At 32.8% G+C, this 19422-nt stretch overlaps 1 protein-coding gene across 2 annotated transcripts in view; it reads right to left on the reverse strand.

The window, feature by feature from the left end:
- Positions 1-19422, reverse strand: part of LOC133195808 (neuroglian-like) — a 594903-nt gene that overhangs the window by 424864 nt on the left and 150617 nt on the right. For both annotated transcript variants that reach the window (XM_061331757.1, XM_061331758.1), the window contains exon 7: positions 3372-3477. In XM_061331757.1, coding sequence (XP_061187741.1) covers positions 3372-3477 — 106 coding nt within the window. The remainder of the gene's footprint in view (positions 1-3371; positions 3478-19422) is intronic.

Below are 19422 nucleotides of genomic sequence, written 5' to 3' on the forward strand. Positions count from 1 at the left end.
ATGATTTTTGAACCGATATTGTTATGTTACATGTTCTATTAACAAGAAATTACCACCCCACCCCCCTTTCCACCACGTGCATAATTCAAGCGGTAAATGTTTCAGTTCGTACTTAGTGTATATCTTTTTAAAAATACATTTGCATATACACTTATAATGCATATATTATTTTATTTAATACTGCAACACTTACATTTTACAAATTTTGATCGCTTTCAATAGTGATAATCATGGATTCATGCTGGTTTCAGGATTTCTGATACCCGGATATATGTTGCACTTTGTAAATGATAAACCGATCACTGTAGTAAGGATTAAGACGGAAACAGGAATTATCATTCTACAATAATTTATTGAAATTGCCAATATGCATAAACAAAAGCACTACAATTTATAACATTTATCAACAGATAAAAGCGTGTTTATAATGAATGAAAATGAAACGAAGTCTAAGCACTACATCTGATAAAAAAGTCAGGTGAATTAAAACACCAATAACAATTTCACTGGAAGAAGCACTAGAATCTTATTCACTGGGATTCATGGTACCTTTTTTCGACTTCCGTAATAGCCTGAAACTTTGTTTCGATTGTATGAACTTTAAGTTTTCTTTTTACACCACAGTCACATAATGTAACTATCCCCCCGGATTGGCTACCGGGTCCTTCGTTATACAGATTGCTTATCAGACAATAATGTGTACTGAAGATTTAGATTTTTGGTACTGACTTTTAAACTCAAAATAATGTCTTTAATTGTTTAATTTCTTGAGTTCAATATCACTTTGATGTGTTCAGTGCTTACTTTGATATGTAATAATGTGTATAAGCGTGTATTTTCGATAAATTTAAATTCCTATTCCAGTGATCATCCCCAAGCCACTGTTTCATTATCGTGTCATCATATGTCTGAGTGTGTATTTTATTAACACCTCCAAATCACCTGGCCTGCGTAATTAAATTTAACTACCAAAAACAACAGCTTGGGGCTAATAAGGTGTGATTATCAGCAGTGGTCTCATGAAGCCTGTGCTAGACCTAACGGAAACGTTCAACAGACCATAAAATTAGCATAATTGGATTATTGTGTACAAAGGTGTGAATTCAGAGGAGCGAAAAATTTGTTGGACTTCGAGATAATGCATGTTTTTATGGCACTTAGGACCGTAAATCAACTTCGAGATAAGCGAGGCATTCGAGATTTCCGTGTTGGAGATACCAAGGTTTTTTAAAATCATAAATATCATAAAAATGGCCGGGCCCATTGATTCACTTAGAGATACAGAAGTTTACTAAATTGAAAAGTAGGTCACAGTGACCTACTTTTCAGTTGATGTTTTTTGAGGACCCAAGATGCATCACATTACAAAGTTTTATGATCATAGGCCTTAAAATGTCCAAATTATGCCTCTAGGACGCTTTGAAATCGAATGCCTGCAAAGTTCAAAAAGTAGGTCACTGTGACCTACTTTTTAACAAAAATGTTTTATGGCTCTTACAAGATTTAATGATTCTAAATCTCTCAGTATTTGAATTAATGACCTTACTTGTTTTGAAAAAAATTAGCCATAAAATTCAAAAAGTAGGTCAAGGTGACCTACTTTTTAGTCAACGTACTTTGAGGACCCAAGATACATCAACTGACAAAGTTTGATGATCATAGGCCTTAAATTGTTCAAAATATGCCTCTAAATCATTTTGAAAAAGAATGGCCGCAAAATTAAAAAAAGTAGGTCACCATGACCTACTTTGAGTCAACATGATATGAGGTCTTTAGATGCATCAACTGACAAGACTTCATGATCCTAGTCCTTATAGTAAGCAAAATATCAACATTTTAATAAAATGTAATTTTTGGTCAACTTTGAAGTAACCTTGAGACCATGCCCTTTGCCCCAGGGTAAATCCACGTGCAAATTTTAATCTACAACATATCCTTATCCTTTTGTGTAAGTTTGGTGATAATCTGCCCAGTGGTTCTTGAGAAGAAGATTTTTTAGCAACCAGTACTTTTGTTTCTATTTTTCTAATTATCTCCCCTTGTTTAAGGGTCACAACCCTAGTTTAAGTATAAACGGGAGTCCTTGGGTCAAGGATACCCTGTGACAAATTTGACAATAATTGGCCAAGGGGTTCTTGAGTTATGGCCCATATTCTAAAAAGTTTATGCACACCGCACAAATGGCCATAGCATTAGCTCTTTGAGCCTTTGGCTCAGAAGAGCTAAAAATGTATATTGAAAGGTTCTCTTTAAATCTAGGACAAAAAAGTGTTCAGGATAATAATAATAGCTAGACCTTTTTGTCGTTCAACAAATACGGAGGGCTTTTCGACGCTTTAAATCTCAAGGACCTTTAAGTGCAATAACTCTAAGAAAATGAAAAACATAAAAAAAAATAATCAGACCGCAAGTTTTCTGAAGCTTATAAAAATGGAAACCTAAAGAGTATGTAATTCTCACTAGAGCTTTGCAACGGGGGATAACTCTTAAATTAATTGTTATTTTGGAAATTACTATATTTCAGGTCTCTAAAACACCTATAAGGGGTCAAAAAGTGACCACATGGACCATAATTTCTACACTGTACCCTTTACGCTGAACTCAGAATTGAAAACTGTTCAAAAATTCATTGAGAAATAAAAAAGTTACATGGGAAAATCTGTTTTCAATATAAGCCCTATGAAATCCCTTATTTTTCAGAATTTTATTTTCAGACCCTAATGGGGTTGAAACAATATCAAAGTCATAATATCACTCAATTTTCAGAAGAATATCTTATTTAGTTTAGGAGATATCATGACATGTGCATTTTCCATTTAACATGGGAACTCCAATACACAAATACAGAGATTCATAAAATCGGAAGTACTTGTCAATTGCATACCAAAACTTGAAATCTAAAGAGTATGTAAGCCTGCCAACAGATGTGCAAAGGGAGATAACTCTTACTTCATAATTTTAGAAATAAAAATTACATTATTTCAGTCCTCTGTAATTCCTATAAGGGGTCAAAAAATGACCCCACTGACCATAATTTTTAGATTGTACTTTTTAAGCTAAACCCAGAATAGAAAACTGTTCAAAAATTCATTGAGAAATAAAAAAGTTATGGGCAAAGGTAAGTTTTCAACTTTGGCCCCTAGAAACCCCTTATTTTCCAGAATTTCATTTTCAAACCCTAATGGGGTTGAAACAATATCACAGTCATTATATATCACTTAATTTTCACAAGAATATCTTGTTTATTTTAAGAGATATCGTGAAATGTGCAATTTTCCATTTAACATGGGAACTCCCATATACAAATTCAGTTGCAATTCTGAAAAATATTCAAATTCTCTGGAATGACTGTTTAATCAGTGAATACTTACTGTCCACTAAATATACACATAAATTTAACAGGCTCTCCTTTCACACCAATGACATCTTTTGCAGATCTCCATTGTATCTTTGCTGGTTGATTAGCTGGCTTGTCACCTGAAAAAAACAAGGACTAATAACCCTCTGCTCTAAATTTTATGTCGAATCATGATATGAAGAAATTTTAACACAGAACATTGAAAGAGTAATGATTTATTAATTATCACAACATAATAATAAAAATATGAGGTGTATATGAAAATATTTAGTATCATACCTATTAAATTCATATTATAAAAACATAATAATAACTAGTATTAATTGTAACGGTGACCGTTACAGATGTTCCCCAAACGCTCCCCAACTTCCTTTTGGTGTCTTATTCCCTGTAAGCTTCATTAAATAAGGCAATGAAGTATATTGGGTTTTTTTACGCATTACACGAGCGCGCACGGGCATGCATGTACAAAATGACCATGTCAACTTGTCTACACTTTAATACATCTTTATATTCAAATTTCATTAAAAGATAAAAAAAATTCGGCTATATTAAGTATATCTGTCATTTTACGCATTGCACGCGCGCGCACGTGCATGCATGTCCATGATGACCATGTCATCTTGTCAACACTATAAATATATCCACATATTTTGGGTATCAAATCATTGCATCAAAAAGTATAAAAGTTACAGCTATATCAAGTAAATTGGTCATTTTAGCATTGCATGCGCGCGCACGTGCATGCATATGCATGTTGACAATGTCGTCTTGTCTACATTTATAATATGTCTATATATTCTGAGTATCAAAGCATTACATCAAAAAATGTAAAAGTTATGGCTATATCAAGTATATTGGTCATTTTACTTATTGCACGTGCATGCAAATGCATGCATGTGCGCGCTGATCATGTCATCTTGTCTACACTTCTAATATATATTTATATTCTGAGTTTCAAAGCAGTTCATCAAAAAATATACAAGTTAAGTCTATATCATTTGTATAGGTTATTTCAATCATTGCGCATGCGCACATGTGCATGAATGTGCATTCTGACCATGTCATCTTGTCTACATTATTAATATATATCCTGATATCCTGAGTATCAAAGCATTTCATCAAAAGATATGAAAGTAATGGCTATATCAAGTATATTTGTCATTTTACTCATTGCATGCGAACGCACGTGCATGCATCTGTGCGCTGATCAAGACTTCTTGTCTACACTTCTAATATATATTTATATTCTGAGTGTCAAAGCAATTCATCAAAAAATGTACAAGTTAAGTCTATATCAATTGTATTGGTTATTTCAATCAATGCGCATGCGCGCACGTGCATGCATGTGCATTCTGACCATGTCATCTTGTCTACACTATTAATATATCCTTATATTCTGAGTATCAAAGTATTTCATCAAAAGACATGAAAGTAATGGCAAAATCAAGTATATTGGTCATTTTACTCATTGCACGTGCACGCACGTGCATGCACGTGCGCGCAAAATTACCTTCGTTCCGCAAATCTACATAACATTCCTATTAACCCTAAAAAGGTTTCAACTCAATCGGATGTATAGTTTCCGAGATCACTCACGGACAAAAAAGTACCCAGGAAGAAAAATAATAATAACTAGACTCTTGTTGCCATGGCAACAAAAAAGTCTTCCGTTCTTCTAAATCTGTAAGAATTTGCTTTTTTTTCTGTGTAAAAAACATACATATCATATTTACTGTGAAAGAAAAAAATAACTGGAAAAAAAGTCTTTTCAGTACTTAAGGTACTTTGATTTTCATTATCAATCTTGTATAATACATTTGGCACCTATAAGAGATATACGTATATCATTAGCAATTTTAAAAAAAATTGTTTGCAATCATTTCTAAGACAAACAAACAGACGAACGAACACCGTACCATCATGTATGTTTTGGCATAATTGTGTATGGTGTTATAAAAAAATATAATGAATTAAGTTAGTATCACATTAAACGTATAGTCACTGAGTTTTGTAAAGTTATAATATCAAGATTTGACAGCATACCTATAAGACAGATTATTCAATTACAGTAATTCTTCAGCAATCGATTGATTGATTATACGTATGTTGTTTAACGTCCCTCTCCAGAATTTTTCACTTACATGGAGACGACACCACTCTGCGGTGGAGACTGCAAATTTTTGTCCTATACTTTGGCACTTATCGCAATTGAGCAGAGGGGAATCTTTTTTATGCCAGCACCTTCTGCGACAAGGGACCTCGATTTATACGATCTCATCCAAAGGACCGGTCTCCACGTCCCACAATCGAAGTTCATAATACCGAGATATTTTATTTTTTTATTTTATTCTATTTTTTCACAAGTTTGTTGCATCAGATTTACTTAAAGATCATACTTCAAGATCATTTCAAACTCAGGCTACTTAATTGCAGTGCATACAGCGTCAAGTGATTTTGATTGACAGGTCAACACAGGTGCACTTCGTGTGATACTTTTTAAGCTGAAAAATATACAGAATGTGACCATGACTATGAAATCAGAAAACATTTAATAAAGAATGGGTGTGACCGATATAGAACTAATTTTTGGTCTATGTAAATGGATAGGAGGATCGGGATTAAGAGGGAATCTCTCTCTCTCCTCTCTCTCTCCTCTCTCTCTCTCAGACGTAAATTGAACATTTCATAATGACAAATCTACCATTATAGAATATGAAATTCTGTATACATGTAAATGGTAATTATATTCACATGTTCCAGATTTAAATCTAAACCGAATATATAATTCAAATGCCTAGCTGCACGAACGTCTCCAAATATTAATCAAGACGGGGGGGGGGGGGGGGGGGGGAGGGGAGGGGGAGGAGGCTTCAAAGGAATTAGATAGTTTTATGTTTTATGAATTATAAGGAAAAGTACGGACGTCAGTTGCATGTACATAATTATATATCACTGCATAAAATTGTGTTCATTCAGGTATACTTATCCCACATATCAAGAGACCTGTGCAATTTTTTTTATCATGGTTTTTTTTTCAAAAGAAACATATAGCGTAGCATTATTTCACACAGAATCGCGTTTTCACATTTTTTTTTTAACTCTTTGAGTATTTCACAAGAATCCAAGAATCGTCTTTTCACATCTTTTATAATTTCTTGGGTATATAGAGTATAGATCATGTGTCATAAATAATTTAACTTTTTATCAAATATACATGTAATAACCAAATCTAATCTATAGATTGATTTTCTTTCTTTTAAGTGGCAGATATCAATTTATTTATAAAGCAGCCAGTACTGTATTACAATTTTCTATCGCTCAATTCCTTTTTGAGTGTATGTAATATTTTTTAATATCGAAATTAAAACTCGGAAATCGGGATAATTTCGCATTCAAATCATAGAGAATAATAAATCGTCTACATTATAGAAGGCTTATAACTATCGTATTCTGAACTTACTATACGAGATAGATAAAATTGCATGCCTGTCCATCACTATAAATGTATATTCAGTGCTTATAATATATTTACTTGAATTAGCTACCTAGCACATATATTAATTTTTTTTAGATATATTCATGTGTAAATCAATTAACTGTCAATACAGACTTACACTGCACTGGCAACTTCAAACTTTACATGCACTGGAAGCGGTAACCAACGTACTCTTAAATTTTGAAGAGTGAATATAGAACGTCTAAATATTTTGATATGGAGAGTGTATATGTCTCTGACGTCATCGATACTATTTCCGCCTTTATCTCGAAAGTTCTATTCTCACTTACAAGTCAGAGTTATCTTTCTTTGCCCATTGTCTACACACTAGGTAAATAGGGAAAATGAGGGTACCGAAAATCTACAAAATGTGGAATCTGATTTCAAAACAAATTATATATTTAGTATTTGTAGAATAACCTCTGTTATACATAATAATATCTTGAAAAAATATTAAAAAACAAAAAAGTTGAAAATTGACCAAACACAAGTTCACTTCCGGTTCGGACAGGAAGTACCGGAAACACACGAAAACAACTTCGAAACAAAGAGAATGTCATGATCTAATACCCCTGTAAATTTCACATCTTTATCTCAAACCGTTTCCGAGAAAAATTCCGGACAAAAGTCCATTTAAAAATTGGAAATTCGGCCGTAACTTCGGACCGGAAGTGAATTTTTCAAAAAAGGGAATTTTATATAAACTTCATATATCAGCCTACTATCATGTGAAAAATTGTGAAAATCTATCCAACCATCTCTGAGTAATCGCGCTCACAAAATTTGGGAGGAATAATAATAATAATAACTAGACTCTTGTTGCCATGGCAACAAAAAAGTCTTCCGTTCTTCTAAATCTGTAAGAATTTTCTTTTTTCTGTGTAAAAAACATACGTATCATATTTACTGTGAAAGAAAAAAGTCCTGTCAGTACTTAAGGTACTTTGATTTTCATTATCAATCTTGTATAATACATTTGGCACCTATAAGAGATATACGTATATCATTAGCAATTTAACAAAAAATTGTTTGCAATCATTTCTAAGTCAAACAAACAGACGAACGAACACCGTACTATCATAAACTTCACAGTGTGTATGTTTAGGCATAATTGTGATGGTGGTATAAAAAAATATAATGAATTAAGTTAGTATCACATTAAATGTAAAGTCACTGAGTTTTGTAAAGTTATAATATCAAGATTTGACAGCAGACCTATAAGACAGATTATTCAATTACAGTAATTCTTCAGCAATCGATTGATTGATTATACGTATGTTGTTTAACGTCCCTCTCCAGAATTTTTCACTCACATGGAGACGCCACCACTCGCCGGTGGAGACTGCAAATTTTTGTCCTATACTTTGGCATTTATCGCAATTGAGCAGTTGGGAATCTTTTTTATGCCAGCACCTTCTGCGACAAGGGACCTCGATTTATACGATCTCATCCAAAGGACCGGTCTCCACGTCCCACAATCGAAGTTCATAATACCGAGATATTTTATTTTTTATTTTATTCTATTTTTTCACAAGTTTGTTGCATAAGATTTACTTAGAGATCATACTTCAAGAGCATTTCGAACTCAGGCTACTTAATTGCAGTGCATACAGCGTCAAGTGATTTTGATTGACAGGTCAACAAACGTGCACTTTAAGCTGAAAAATATACAGGATGTGACCATGACTGACTATGAAATCAGAAAACATTTAATAAAGAATGGGTGTGACCGATATAGAATTTATTTTTGGTCTATGTAAATGGATAGGAGGATCGGGATTAAGAGGGAATCTCTCTCTCTCTCTCCCCTCTCTCTCTCTCTCCCAGACGTAAATTGAACATTTCATAATGACAAATCTACCATTATAGAATATGAAATTCTGTATACATGTAAATGGTAATTATATTCACATGTTCCAGATTTAAATCTAAAACGAATATATAATTCAAATGCCTAGCTGCACGAACGTCTCCAAATATTAATCAAGACGGGGGGGGGGGGGTGGGGGGGAGCTTCAAAGGAATTAGATAGTTGCATTATAAATTTATGAATTATAAGGAAAAGTACGGACGTCAGTTGCATGTACATAATTATATATCATTATATAAAATTGTGTTCATTCAGGTACATGTATATACTTATCCCACATATCAACAGGACCTGTGCAATTTTTTTATCATGTTTTTTTTTTCTCAAAAGAAACATACAGAGTAGCATTATTTCACACAGAATCGCATTTTCACATATTTTTTTTTTTAACTCTGGAGTATTTGACAAGAATCCAAGAATCGCCTATTCACATCTTTTATAACTCCTTGGGTATATAGAATATAGATCATGTGACATAAATAATTTAACTTTTTATCAAAAATACATGTAATAACCAAATGTAATCTACATGTATATACTGATTTTCTTTCTTTTAAGTGAGAAATATCAATTTATTTCCAAAGGCTTTAATACAGTCTGTATTACAAATTTCTATCGCTCAGTTCCTTTTTAAGTGTACTTAATATTTTTTAATATCGAAAATAAAACTCGGAAATCGGGATAATTTCGCATTCAAATCATAGAGAATAATAAATCGTCTGCATTATAGAAGGCTTAGTAACTATCTTATTCCGAACTTACTATACGAGATAGATAAATTGCATGCCTGTCCATCACTATAAATGTATATTCAGTGCTTATAATATATTTACTTGAATTACATACCTAGCAGATATAGTAATTTTTTTTTACATATATTCATGTGTAAATCAATTAACTGTCAATACAGACTTACACTACACTGGCAACTTCAAACTTTACATGCACTGGAAGCGGTAACTAACGTACTCTTAAATTTTGAAGAGTGAATATAGAACGTCTAAATATTTTGATATGGAGAGTGTATATGTCTCTGACGTCATCGATACTATTTCCGCCTTTATCTCGAAAGTTCTATTCTCACTTACAAGTCAGAGTTATCTTTCTTTGCCCATTGTCTACACACTAGGTAAATAGGGAAAATGAGGGTACCGAAAATCTGCAAAATGTGGAATCTGATTTCAAAACAAATTATATATTTAGTATCTGTAGAATAACCTCTGTTATACATAATAATATCTTGAAAAAATATTAAAAAACAAAAAAGTTGAAAATTGACCAAACAGAAGTTCACTTCCGGTTCGGACAGGAAGTACCGGAAACACACGAAAATAACTTCGAAACAAAGAGAATGTCATGATCTAATATCCCTGTTAATTTCACATCTTTACCTCAAACCGTTTCCGAGAAAAATTTCGGACAAAAGTCCATTTAAAAATTGGAAACTCGGCCGTAACTTCGGACCGGAAGTGAATTTTTCAAAAAACGGAATTTTATATAAACTTCATATATCAGCCTACTATCATGTGAAAAATTGTGAAAATCTATCCAACCATCTCTGAGTAATCGCGCTCACAAAATTTGGGAGGAATAATAATAATAATAATAATAATAATAAAAAGAAACAATACAATCACTATAAGTCTTCCGTTGTGAACGGAAGACTTAATAACTAGAAACTCATTGCGAGCAATGAGAGGTCTTCCGTCCGATTCTGAAAATAAAAGCAAAAATTCACTCTGAAAAAGTGATAAAAGAAATTCAGCGTGAAAATCCAAGAAAGCTAACCATTAACCAATCACTTTTTTGCATCACTTCCTGTCACGACCGGAAGTAACGGCGATACAAGATTTTCTCACGATTCAAATAAACTGATGACTGACTATCAGACCTGAAAGTTTTAGACTTCAGTCGTTTACTGTTGCCAAGCAATATTGTGAGAATAAATTCTAATTTTGAGGACTGGTAATCACTCGACCGGAAGTGAATTTTATAAAAATCTCTGCAAACTTTTTCAATCAAAAAGATGAAAACATACATAAAACTCCTAAAAGACTCTCTATTAACCCTGTAAATCCCAAAGAAAAATATTGAAAAACAAAAAAGTTGCAAATTTAACATTTTTGAATTCACTTTCGTTTGCGACCGGAAGTAAGAACGACGAAAATTAATTGTCGATCAATATATCTACATTTGATGCTCTATCACCTCAGCAAGTTTCATATTCATATCTTTAGCCATTCTCTGTTGATACTGTTTACTTTCTTTTATTCTTTATGTATTCAACTTTTTATTTCATGTAATTCCATATACAGGCATGTCCATGTAATCTTTTTCTGCACTTCTATATACTTCTGCATCAGACCATTTGTCTACTACGAAAAGTTGATCACGATACATTATTTCGAGCGAAATGTCACGGGTAAATATTCGCGCATATCCTTCGGAATGTATTTTCTATTGAATGGTGATGGTTTCAATGAAATTTCAAAATGTATGTTCTTATAACCTGAATATCGAGCTTGAGAAAGTATATTTATCATATTGTACTTATTATATATCGTATGGATAAGTAACACTGAAGCAGTGATTTAGGTAAGTTTTTCTACAAGTTTTATTTTCCTGTTTACCCCCAAAGTGGACTATCCCGATTAGTTACACATTCATGGGAAGATTAGAATGTTTCGCCCAAAAACATGTCTCGTCCTGCGACGGTCAAGGAATCTGATACCATTTATGTTCAATAACATCTTTTAGAAAAAAAATATTTAAATCATTTTCATTAAACAATCTTTAAAAAAATGGTTTTCTTATTTCTGTCTTTTCTGTTCATTTAATATGACACAAGCCTGCATGGGGAAAAAACAATGGCCAGGTAATAATTACTATATATTGATTGCTTTAGTCAGGCAAGTTTCTTGAAAAGCTTTTACTTATAACCATGGTTTAGGATCAGTTTTTCCATGGTGTAAAACAAAAGTTTGTAGTTATCGTATTTCCACTTGTAGTCATGTCGTTTTTCTACTTTGAGATACAGACAAGAAAAATTATAGTAGACGTTTGAGGAAACCCCGGATTAAAACTCTATTGCGAAACAGAATTGCAACGTAATTGTGATGTGACAATCCAACATTTCCTTCACATTTCTTTGATCCTTATGGTACTTTCATTCAAACAAACGCTCGGCTGACTCCGTAAATTCTGACCTACTTATCGGAGTTTACAGAGACAGCCGCCATTTTGGACCCGCTTCAAATTTAGAAATGCAAATATCTAGAGTTTGGATTGATCAATTCTAAAATAAATTATATATTAAGCACTTTCAGAAGAGTCTCTATTAACCTTATTAAAATAAAAGAAAAATATAGAAAAACAAAAAAGTTTCAAAATACGACTTTTTTAAATTCGCATCCGGTAAAGACCGGAAGTATTGACGACGCACAAAAAGGTGATTCCCCTCATCTAGAAGACATAACCTATCATCTCTAACAAGTCTCCAGTTCATATCTTAAACCATTTTTGAAAAAAAGGGGGGACAAAATTTCATTTTAAAATCAGAAAACTGTCAATAACTTGGCACCAGAAGCGAGTTTTCCAAATTTTCCTTCTGATGAACAAAGTTCATTTGACGACGCATAATTCCTGAAAGTTTCATTTAAAACCACTGAATAGTTTTTGAGAAATCGCCTGCACAAAATTTTGGGGAAAAAAATAATAATAATAATAATAATAATAAGAAACAGTAGAATCACTATAAGGTCTTCCGTGAAGACGGAAGACCTTAATAATAAAAAGAAACAATACAATCACTATAAGTCTTCCGTTGTGAACGGAAGACTTAATAATAATAACTAGAAACTCATTGCGAGCAATGAGAGGTCTTCCGTCCGATTCTGAAAACAAAAAACGAAATTTCAAGCTGAAAAAGCGAGAAAAGAAATTCAGACACTCTGGAGATTTAACCCTGGTCGTCAGCGTGAAAATAGAACGTGCTACCCATTAACCATTCACTTTTTTGCATCACTTCCTGTCACGACCGGACGTAACGGCGACACGCGATTTTCATACGATGCAAATAAACTGATGACGGACTATCAGTCCTGAAAGTTTTAGACTTCAGTCTTTTATTGCTGCCGAGCAATTGTGAGAACAAATTCTAATTTTGAGGACAGGAAAACATGCGACCGGAAGTGAATTTTATAAAAAATCTCTGACGTGTCTCTAGACATTTGCAGTATCTACAACATGTATTAAAACATTTCAATACTTTTTCTATAAGCGATATTTATGAGAAAGTTAAATATCGAAATAACGTATTTTATCTCCTAAATCGGAAGTTGACGTTTTTGTTTCCGTTGGAGTCTAACATATTTCAAAACAGCGGAAGAGATGCAATAAGGTGATGCAAGTTTTAATTTAAAAAAGAAAAGTTGAAATTTTTGATTATTTGATCACTTCCTGTGACGACCGGAAGTGACGGCTGACAATTTAACCCAAACAGTTTTGCCTACTCTTCAAAATCTATTACTATTATAAGTTTGGTGTTTTAATCTCTTAACGTTTCTGAGATCTCGCTCAGATATTTTCTCATTTTGAGGACAGGAAAACACGCGACCGGAAGTGAATTTTTGCAAAGATATTTGACGTTACTCTAGACATTTGCAGTCTGAATAAATATCTAAGAATCATTTGAAATACTTTATCTATAAAAGATATTTATGGGAAAGTAAAATACCCAAATTATGTAGTTTTTCTCTTATAACCGGAAGTTGTCGTTTTTGTTTCCGGTGTGACCAACTTATTTCGAAACTGCGAAAGAGTTGCAATAATGTGATGCAAGATTTGATTAAAAAAAGAAAAGTTGAAATTTTCGATTTCTTTGAACACTTCCGGTGACGACCGGAAGTACTGATGACGAAAACCGAGGTAATTTCGAACATCTAGAAGTCATGGTCTATCATCTCTAATAAGTCTCCAGTTCATATCTTTAGCCGTTTCTTACATCCTTCGAGGACAATATTTCATTTTAAAATCAGGAAATTGTCCATAACTTGGCACTGGAACCAAATTTACCAAAAAACGGAATTTTATATAAACTTCATATTAAGGCCTTTTATCACTGAAAATTTCAAAGAAATTCATTGAATAGTTTTCGAGAAATCGCGTGCACAAAATTTTGTCTAAAAAAAAAAAGAATAATAACTAGAAACTCATTGCGAGCAATGAGAGGTCTTCCGTCCGATTCTGAAAATAAAAGCAAAAATTCACTCTGAAAAAGTGATAAAAGAAATTCAGCGTGAAAATCCAAGAAAGCTAACCATTAACCATTAACTTTTTTGCATAATTTTCTGTCACGACCGGAAGTAACGGCGATACAAGACTTTCTCACAATTCAAATAAACTGATGACTGACTATCAGACCTGAATGTTTTAGACTTCAGTCGTTTACTGTTGCCAAGCAATATTGTGAGAACAAATTCTAATTTTGAGGACAGGTAATCACTCGACCGGAAGTGAATTTTATAAAAATCTCTGCAAACTTTTTCAATCAAAAAGATGAAAACATGCATAAAACTCCTAAAAGACTCTCTATTAACCCTGTAAATCCTAGAGAAAAATATTGAAAAACAAAAAAGTTGCAAATTTAACATTTTTGAATTCACTTTCGTTTGCGACCGGAAGTAAGAACGACGAAAATTAATTGTCGATCAATATATCTACATTTGATGCTCTATCACCTCAGCAAGTTTCATATTGATATCTTTAGCCATTCTCTGATGATACTGTTTACTTTCTTTTATTCTTTATGTATTCAACTTTTTATTTCATGTAATTCCATATACAGGCATGTCCATGTAATCTTCTCTGCACTACTATATACTTCTGCATCAGACCATTTGTCTACTACGAAAGGTTGATCACGATACATTATTTCGCGCGAAATGTCACGGGTGAATATTCGCGCATATCCTTCGGAATGTATTTTCTATTGAATGGTGATGGTTTCAATGAAATTTCAAAATGTATGTTCTTATAACCTGAATATCGAGCTTGAGAAAGTATATTTATCATATTGTACTTATTATATATCGTATGGATAAGTAACACTGAAGCAGTGATTTAGGTAAGATTTTCTACAAGTTTTATTTTCCTGTTTACCCCCAAAGTGGACTATCCCGATTAGTTACACATTCATGGAGAGACTAGAATGTTTCGCCCAAAAACATGTCTCGTCCTGTGACGGTCAAGGAATCTGATACCATTTATGTTCAATAACAACATCTTTTAGAAAAAAAATATTTAAATCATTTTCATTAAACAATCTTTAAAAAAATGGTTTTCTTATTTCTGTCTTTTCTGTTCATTTAATATGACACAAGCCAGCATGGGGAAAATCAATGGCCACGTAATAATTACTATATATTGATTGCTTTAGTCAGGCAAGTTTCTTGAAAAGCTTTTACTTATAACCATGGTTTAGGATCAGTTTTTCCGTGGTGTAAAACAAAAGGTTGTAGTTATCGTATTTCCACTTGTAGTCATGTCGTTTTTCTACTTTGAGATACAGACAAGAAAAATTATAGTAGACGTTTGAGGAAACCCCGGATTAAAACTCTATTGCGAAACAGAATTGCAACGTAATTGTGATGTGACAATCCAACATTTCCTTCACATTTCTTTGATCCTTATGGTACTTTCATTCAAACAAACGCTCGGCTGACTCCGTAAATTCTGACCTACTTATCGGAGTTTACAGAGACAGCCGCCATTTTGGACCCGCTTCAAATTTAGAAATGCGAATATCTAGAGTTTGGATTGATCAATTCTAAAATAAATTATATATAAAGCATTTTCAGAAGAGTCTCTATTAACCTTATTAAAATAAAAGAAAAATATAGAAAAACAAAAAAGTTTAAAAATACGACTTTTTTAAATTCGCATCCGGTAATGACCGGAAGTATTGACGACGCACAAAAAGGTGATTCCCCTTATCTAGAAGACATAACCTATCATCTCTAACAAGTCTCCAGTTCACATCTTAAACCATTTTTGAAAAAAAGGGGGGACAAAATCTCATTTTAAAATCAGAAAACTGTCAATAACTTGGCACCAGAAGAGAGTTTTCCAAATTCTCCTTCTGATGAACAAAGTTCATTTGACGACGCATAATTCCTGAAAGTTTCATTTAAAACCACTGAATAGTTTTTGAGAAATCGCCTGCACAAAATTTTGGGGAAAAAAATAATAATAATAATAAGAAACAGTAGAATCACTATAAGGTCTTCCGTGAAGACGGAAGACCTTAATAATAAGAAGAAGAAACAATAGAATCACTATAAGGTCTTCCGTGGAGACGGAAGACCTTAATAAGAAACAGAGTAAAAACAATATGTTCCCAAACTTCGTTTGGGGAACATAATAAGGGGTTACATTGATAATCCTTTAGTTATATTTTTATGAATTACCACCGAGCAAGTCCGTTGTCCAGACCCTGAAATGTGCCATTACCCCAAAAAAGTGTGTAACTTAATTTTGTATGCTTTTCATTTTGTGCAAACTGTGTACTGTTTCATCAAAACCATGCAGCATTTTAAGCTACAAAGTATTTCTTGCAAATCATGTAGCGAGTGTGCAAGAAGCATGAGAAACATGCATCTTTTGTGTAAAAACCATGTGAGAAACATGCAACTTTTATGTAGGCATTGTGTGAGAAAAGTGTAGGATTCATTCAGATGTCCAATTCTATTTTCTTCTATTTTTCACTATAAATTAAAAATTATACACTCACACACACATACTGATATATATACTTATAAATTAATAAATTTTGCAAATAAACTCCAAAACGCCTGCACCAGAGTTCAAACTTACTCCTCTAATATTACATTAGGTATGAGATGATGTCCATAAACAATATTTTGATTTCACTTGCTTTGCAATTTTTGTAAATTTAATAAAAAATCTACTTTCATTTTTGATAAACAGCCAAGAAATAGCAAACAAGAGGCCCAAGGGCCTTAACAGTCATCTGAGTATGATACAACAATTTTAAAGGATGCATAGAGTATAAAATGAACTAAAAGGTGAAGCTTTGTTGCCCAAAAGCAAGAAAAATAGGGTGATCATGATCAACAAAATAATTGGTCTTAATATTCATTAAGGAGGGATTCTTGTCTGGTTTCTGACTATATGAAATATTCAAAGTAATATTTGCTTATATGTTGTATATATTTAGATGCAAGAGATTTAAAAGATCATATTTTTCTTTCCTCATCACAATTGTACAACTTTAAATAGAAATGGTAAACTGAGTTTGAAATCTATCAGGGACTATATTTTTGGCGGAATGGTGGTGTATGAAAATATCTTTCTGCCTCTCAAAATAATTATAGAACAATGAATTTAGTTATAATTTTTACACAATCAAAGACTTGGAGAAAATTTTTAAATGTCAGTTAAATTAATGATAAGGAACTAAAGTTTTAAAATATATCAAATAAATATGATTTTCCAAACAAACAACAACTATGTTAGCTTTAAAAGCTTCCAATCTAAGTTCAAATTTGAGCCAAAAATTGGTAAAAAGTGTTTTTTCTCTCTTAGTAAATGGTCAAAACTTATTGCTTTTATATCATTTTGTATATTTATATGACAACTTTACCATATGTGAAAATAAGAAAAATTTAAATATAGGAAGCATATAAAAATAACTAAAATATCTTAAATTTTTAAGAAAATTAGAGAAAATTCAGATTAGCCAATATCCATTTTAGTTAAATTATTTATGACAATTTGGAAATATCATCTTATAGACCCAATATGGTAATATCTCTTTATGCAAAAAGAAAAACATTTAATTTATTTAAATAAAAGTAGGCATCGCATGATTGGCAACTGTATTTTTTTAATTCTTAATGTCCAGGGAAAAGGTACTGACCTTGACCTGACCTTGCCTCTAATATAAAACGGTCAAATTTAATCCAACTGATACCATCACTTAGTGATATTGTCTTCTTGATTCTGTGAAAATTTCATTGATATTTAAATATAAGAAATAAGTGTTCTTATGAGAAGAATCCCTCCTTAACAGTTCATAAATTAGGTTCTAATCTGTTCCCTTTTTATCACTATCACCATACAGTATATTAACAAATTATCAATGCTTCTGTACTATTTTAATTCTTTGTTGAAATCTCTTACATTGGCCTCTCTTGGTCTTTGATGAATATTTAATAAGACAAGTTTTTTTTGTCTCATTTTTATTTATCTACTACTTACAAGTCTATCTGATCAATAAAACTATGAAAGTACTTTTTGTATTATACAATAAAAGTTTTTGCATAATTCTCTTATTTTATTTACCTTTCAAGTACATTATTTACAGTGATAAATTATTAAAAGTAAATGGCAAAGGGGAATAACTCCTCTCAGTAGAATACAAATTAATAGAGCCCTGGCCAGGACCAGAACACTTGACCAAATGGTCCAGATGTTCAAAAATCTGGTAAAAATTCCCTTCCTTATAAAAAATTTTACTCTGTTTGCCTCAGATATGCCCAGGTGTGGAGAAGATTTTTAAATAAATAATGCATTTTTACTACAGATATACTATATTATCAATAGAGCCCCCAACCCCAACCCCCCACCCCACCCCCGAAACACCAGAGCTTCTGACCCTGGGACCATATGTTTGCTCATCATAACTAATCACTTTGTTTATCTGCTTAACACTAAGGAGCAAACAAGATTATTTAATAGAATTAATGCATTTTCACTAAATTATCAAGAGCCTCACCCTCACACCAGCACATCTGACCCAGGGGTCATGAAAATCACTACTCTGGAAGAAGCACACTTGCTCATCATAACTATACACTTAGCTTCTTTGCTTTTTTAACCAGAAGAAGAAAAGAATATTTTCAAAGAAATTATGCTTTTTCACTTTATAATCAATAGAACCCCCCCCCCCCCCACACACACACACACACACCAGAACCTTAAAACCTGGGGTCATACAATTCAAGGTTTTGGAAGAGGCATCCTTGGGTATCATAACAATGTACTTTAATCTGTTTAAACAATACCCAGGGGCAGAGAAGAAGATTTTCAAAGAAATAATTCACCTTCACTATAGGATCTATATAGCCCCACCCTAGCACCAGAACTCCTGTCCCCAGGGCCATGAATTTCACAATTTTGGAAGAGGCATCCTTGCTTATCATAACAATGTACTTAGTTTGTTTAAATAATACCCAGCTGCAGAGAAAAAGATTTTTAAAGAATTAAAACATTTTCACTTTATAATCAATAGAGCCCCGTCCTAACACCAGAACCTCTGATCCAGGGGCCACGAATTTCACAATTTTGAAAAAGGCATCCTTGATTATCATAACTATGTATTTCATGTGTTTCAATAATACCCAGGAGTAGAGAAGAAGATTTTCAAAGAATTAATGCATTTTCACTATATAATCAATAGAGCCCCACCCTAACACCAGAACCCCTGACCCAGGGGCCATGAAATTCACAATTTTGAAAGAGGCACTCTTGCTCATCCTAACTATGTACTTAGTTAGTTTATTTAATACCCAGGAGCAGAGAAGAAGATTTTCAATGAATTAATGCATTTTCACTACATAATCAATAGAGCCCCGCCCTAACACCAGAACCCCTGCCCCTTGGGGCCATGAATTT

The sequence above is a fragment of the Saccostrea echinata genome, unplaced genomic scaffold, assembly GCF_033153115.1.
Source record: "Saccostrea echinata isolate AGI-Se365-2 ecotype Australia unplaced genomic scaffold, CSIRO_AGI_Sech_v1 ptg000029l, whole genome shotgun sequence".
In the NCBI taxonomy this organism is placed as follows: Eukaryota; Metazoa; Mollusca; class Bivalvia; order Ostreida; family Ostreidae; genus Saccostrea; species Saccostrea echinata.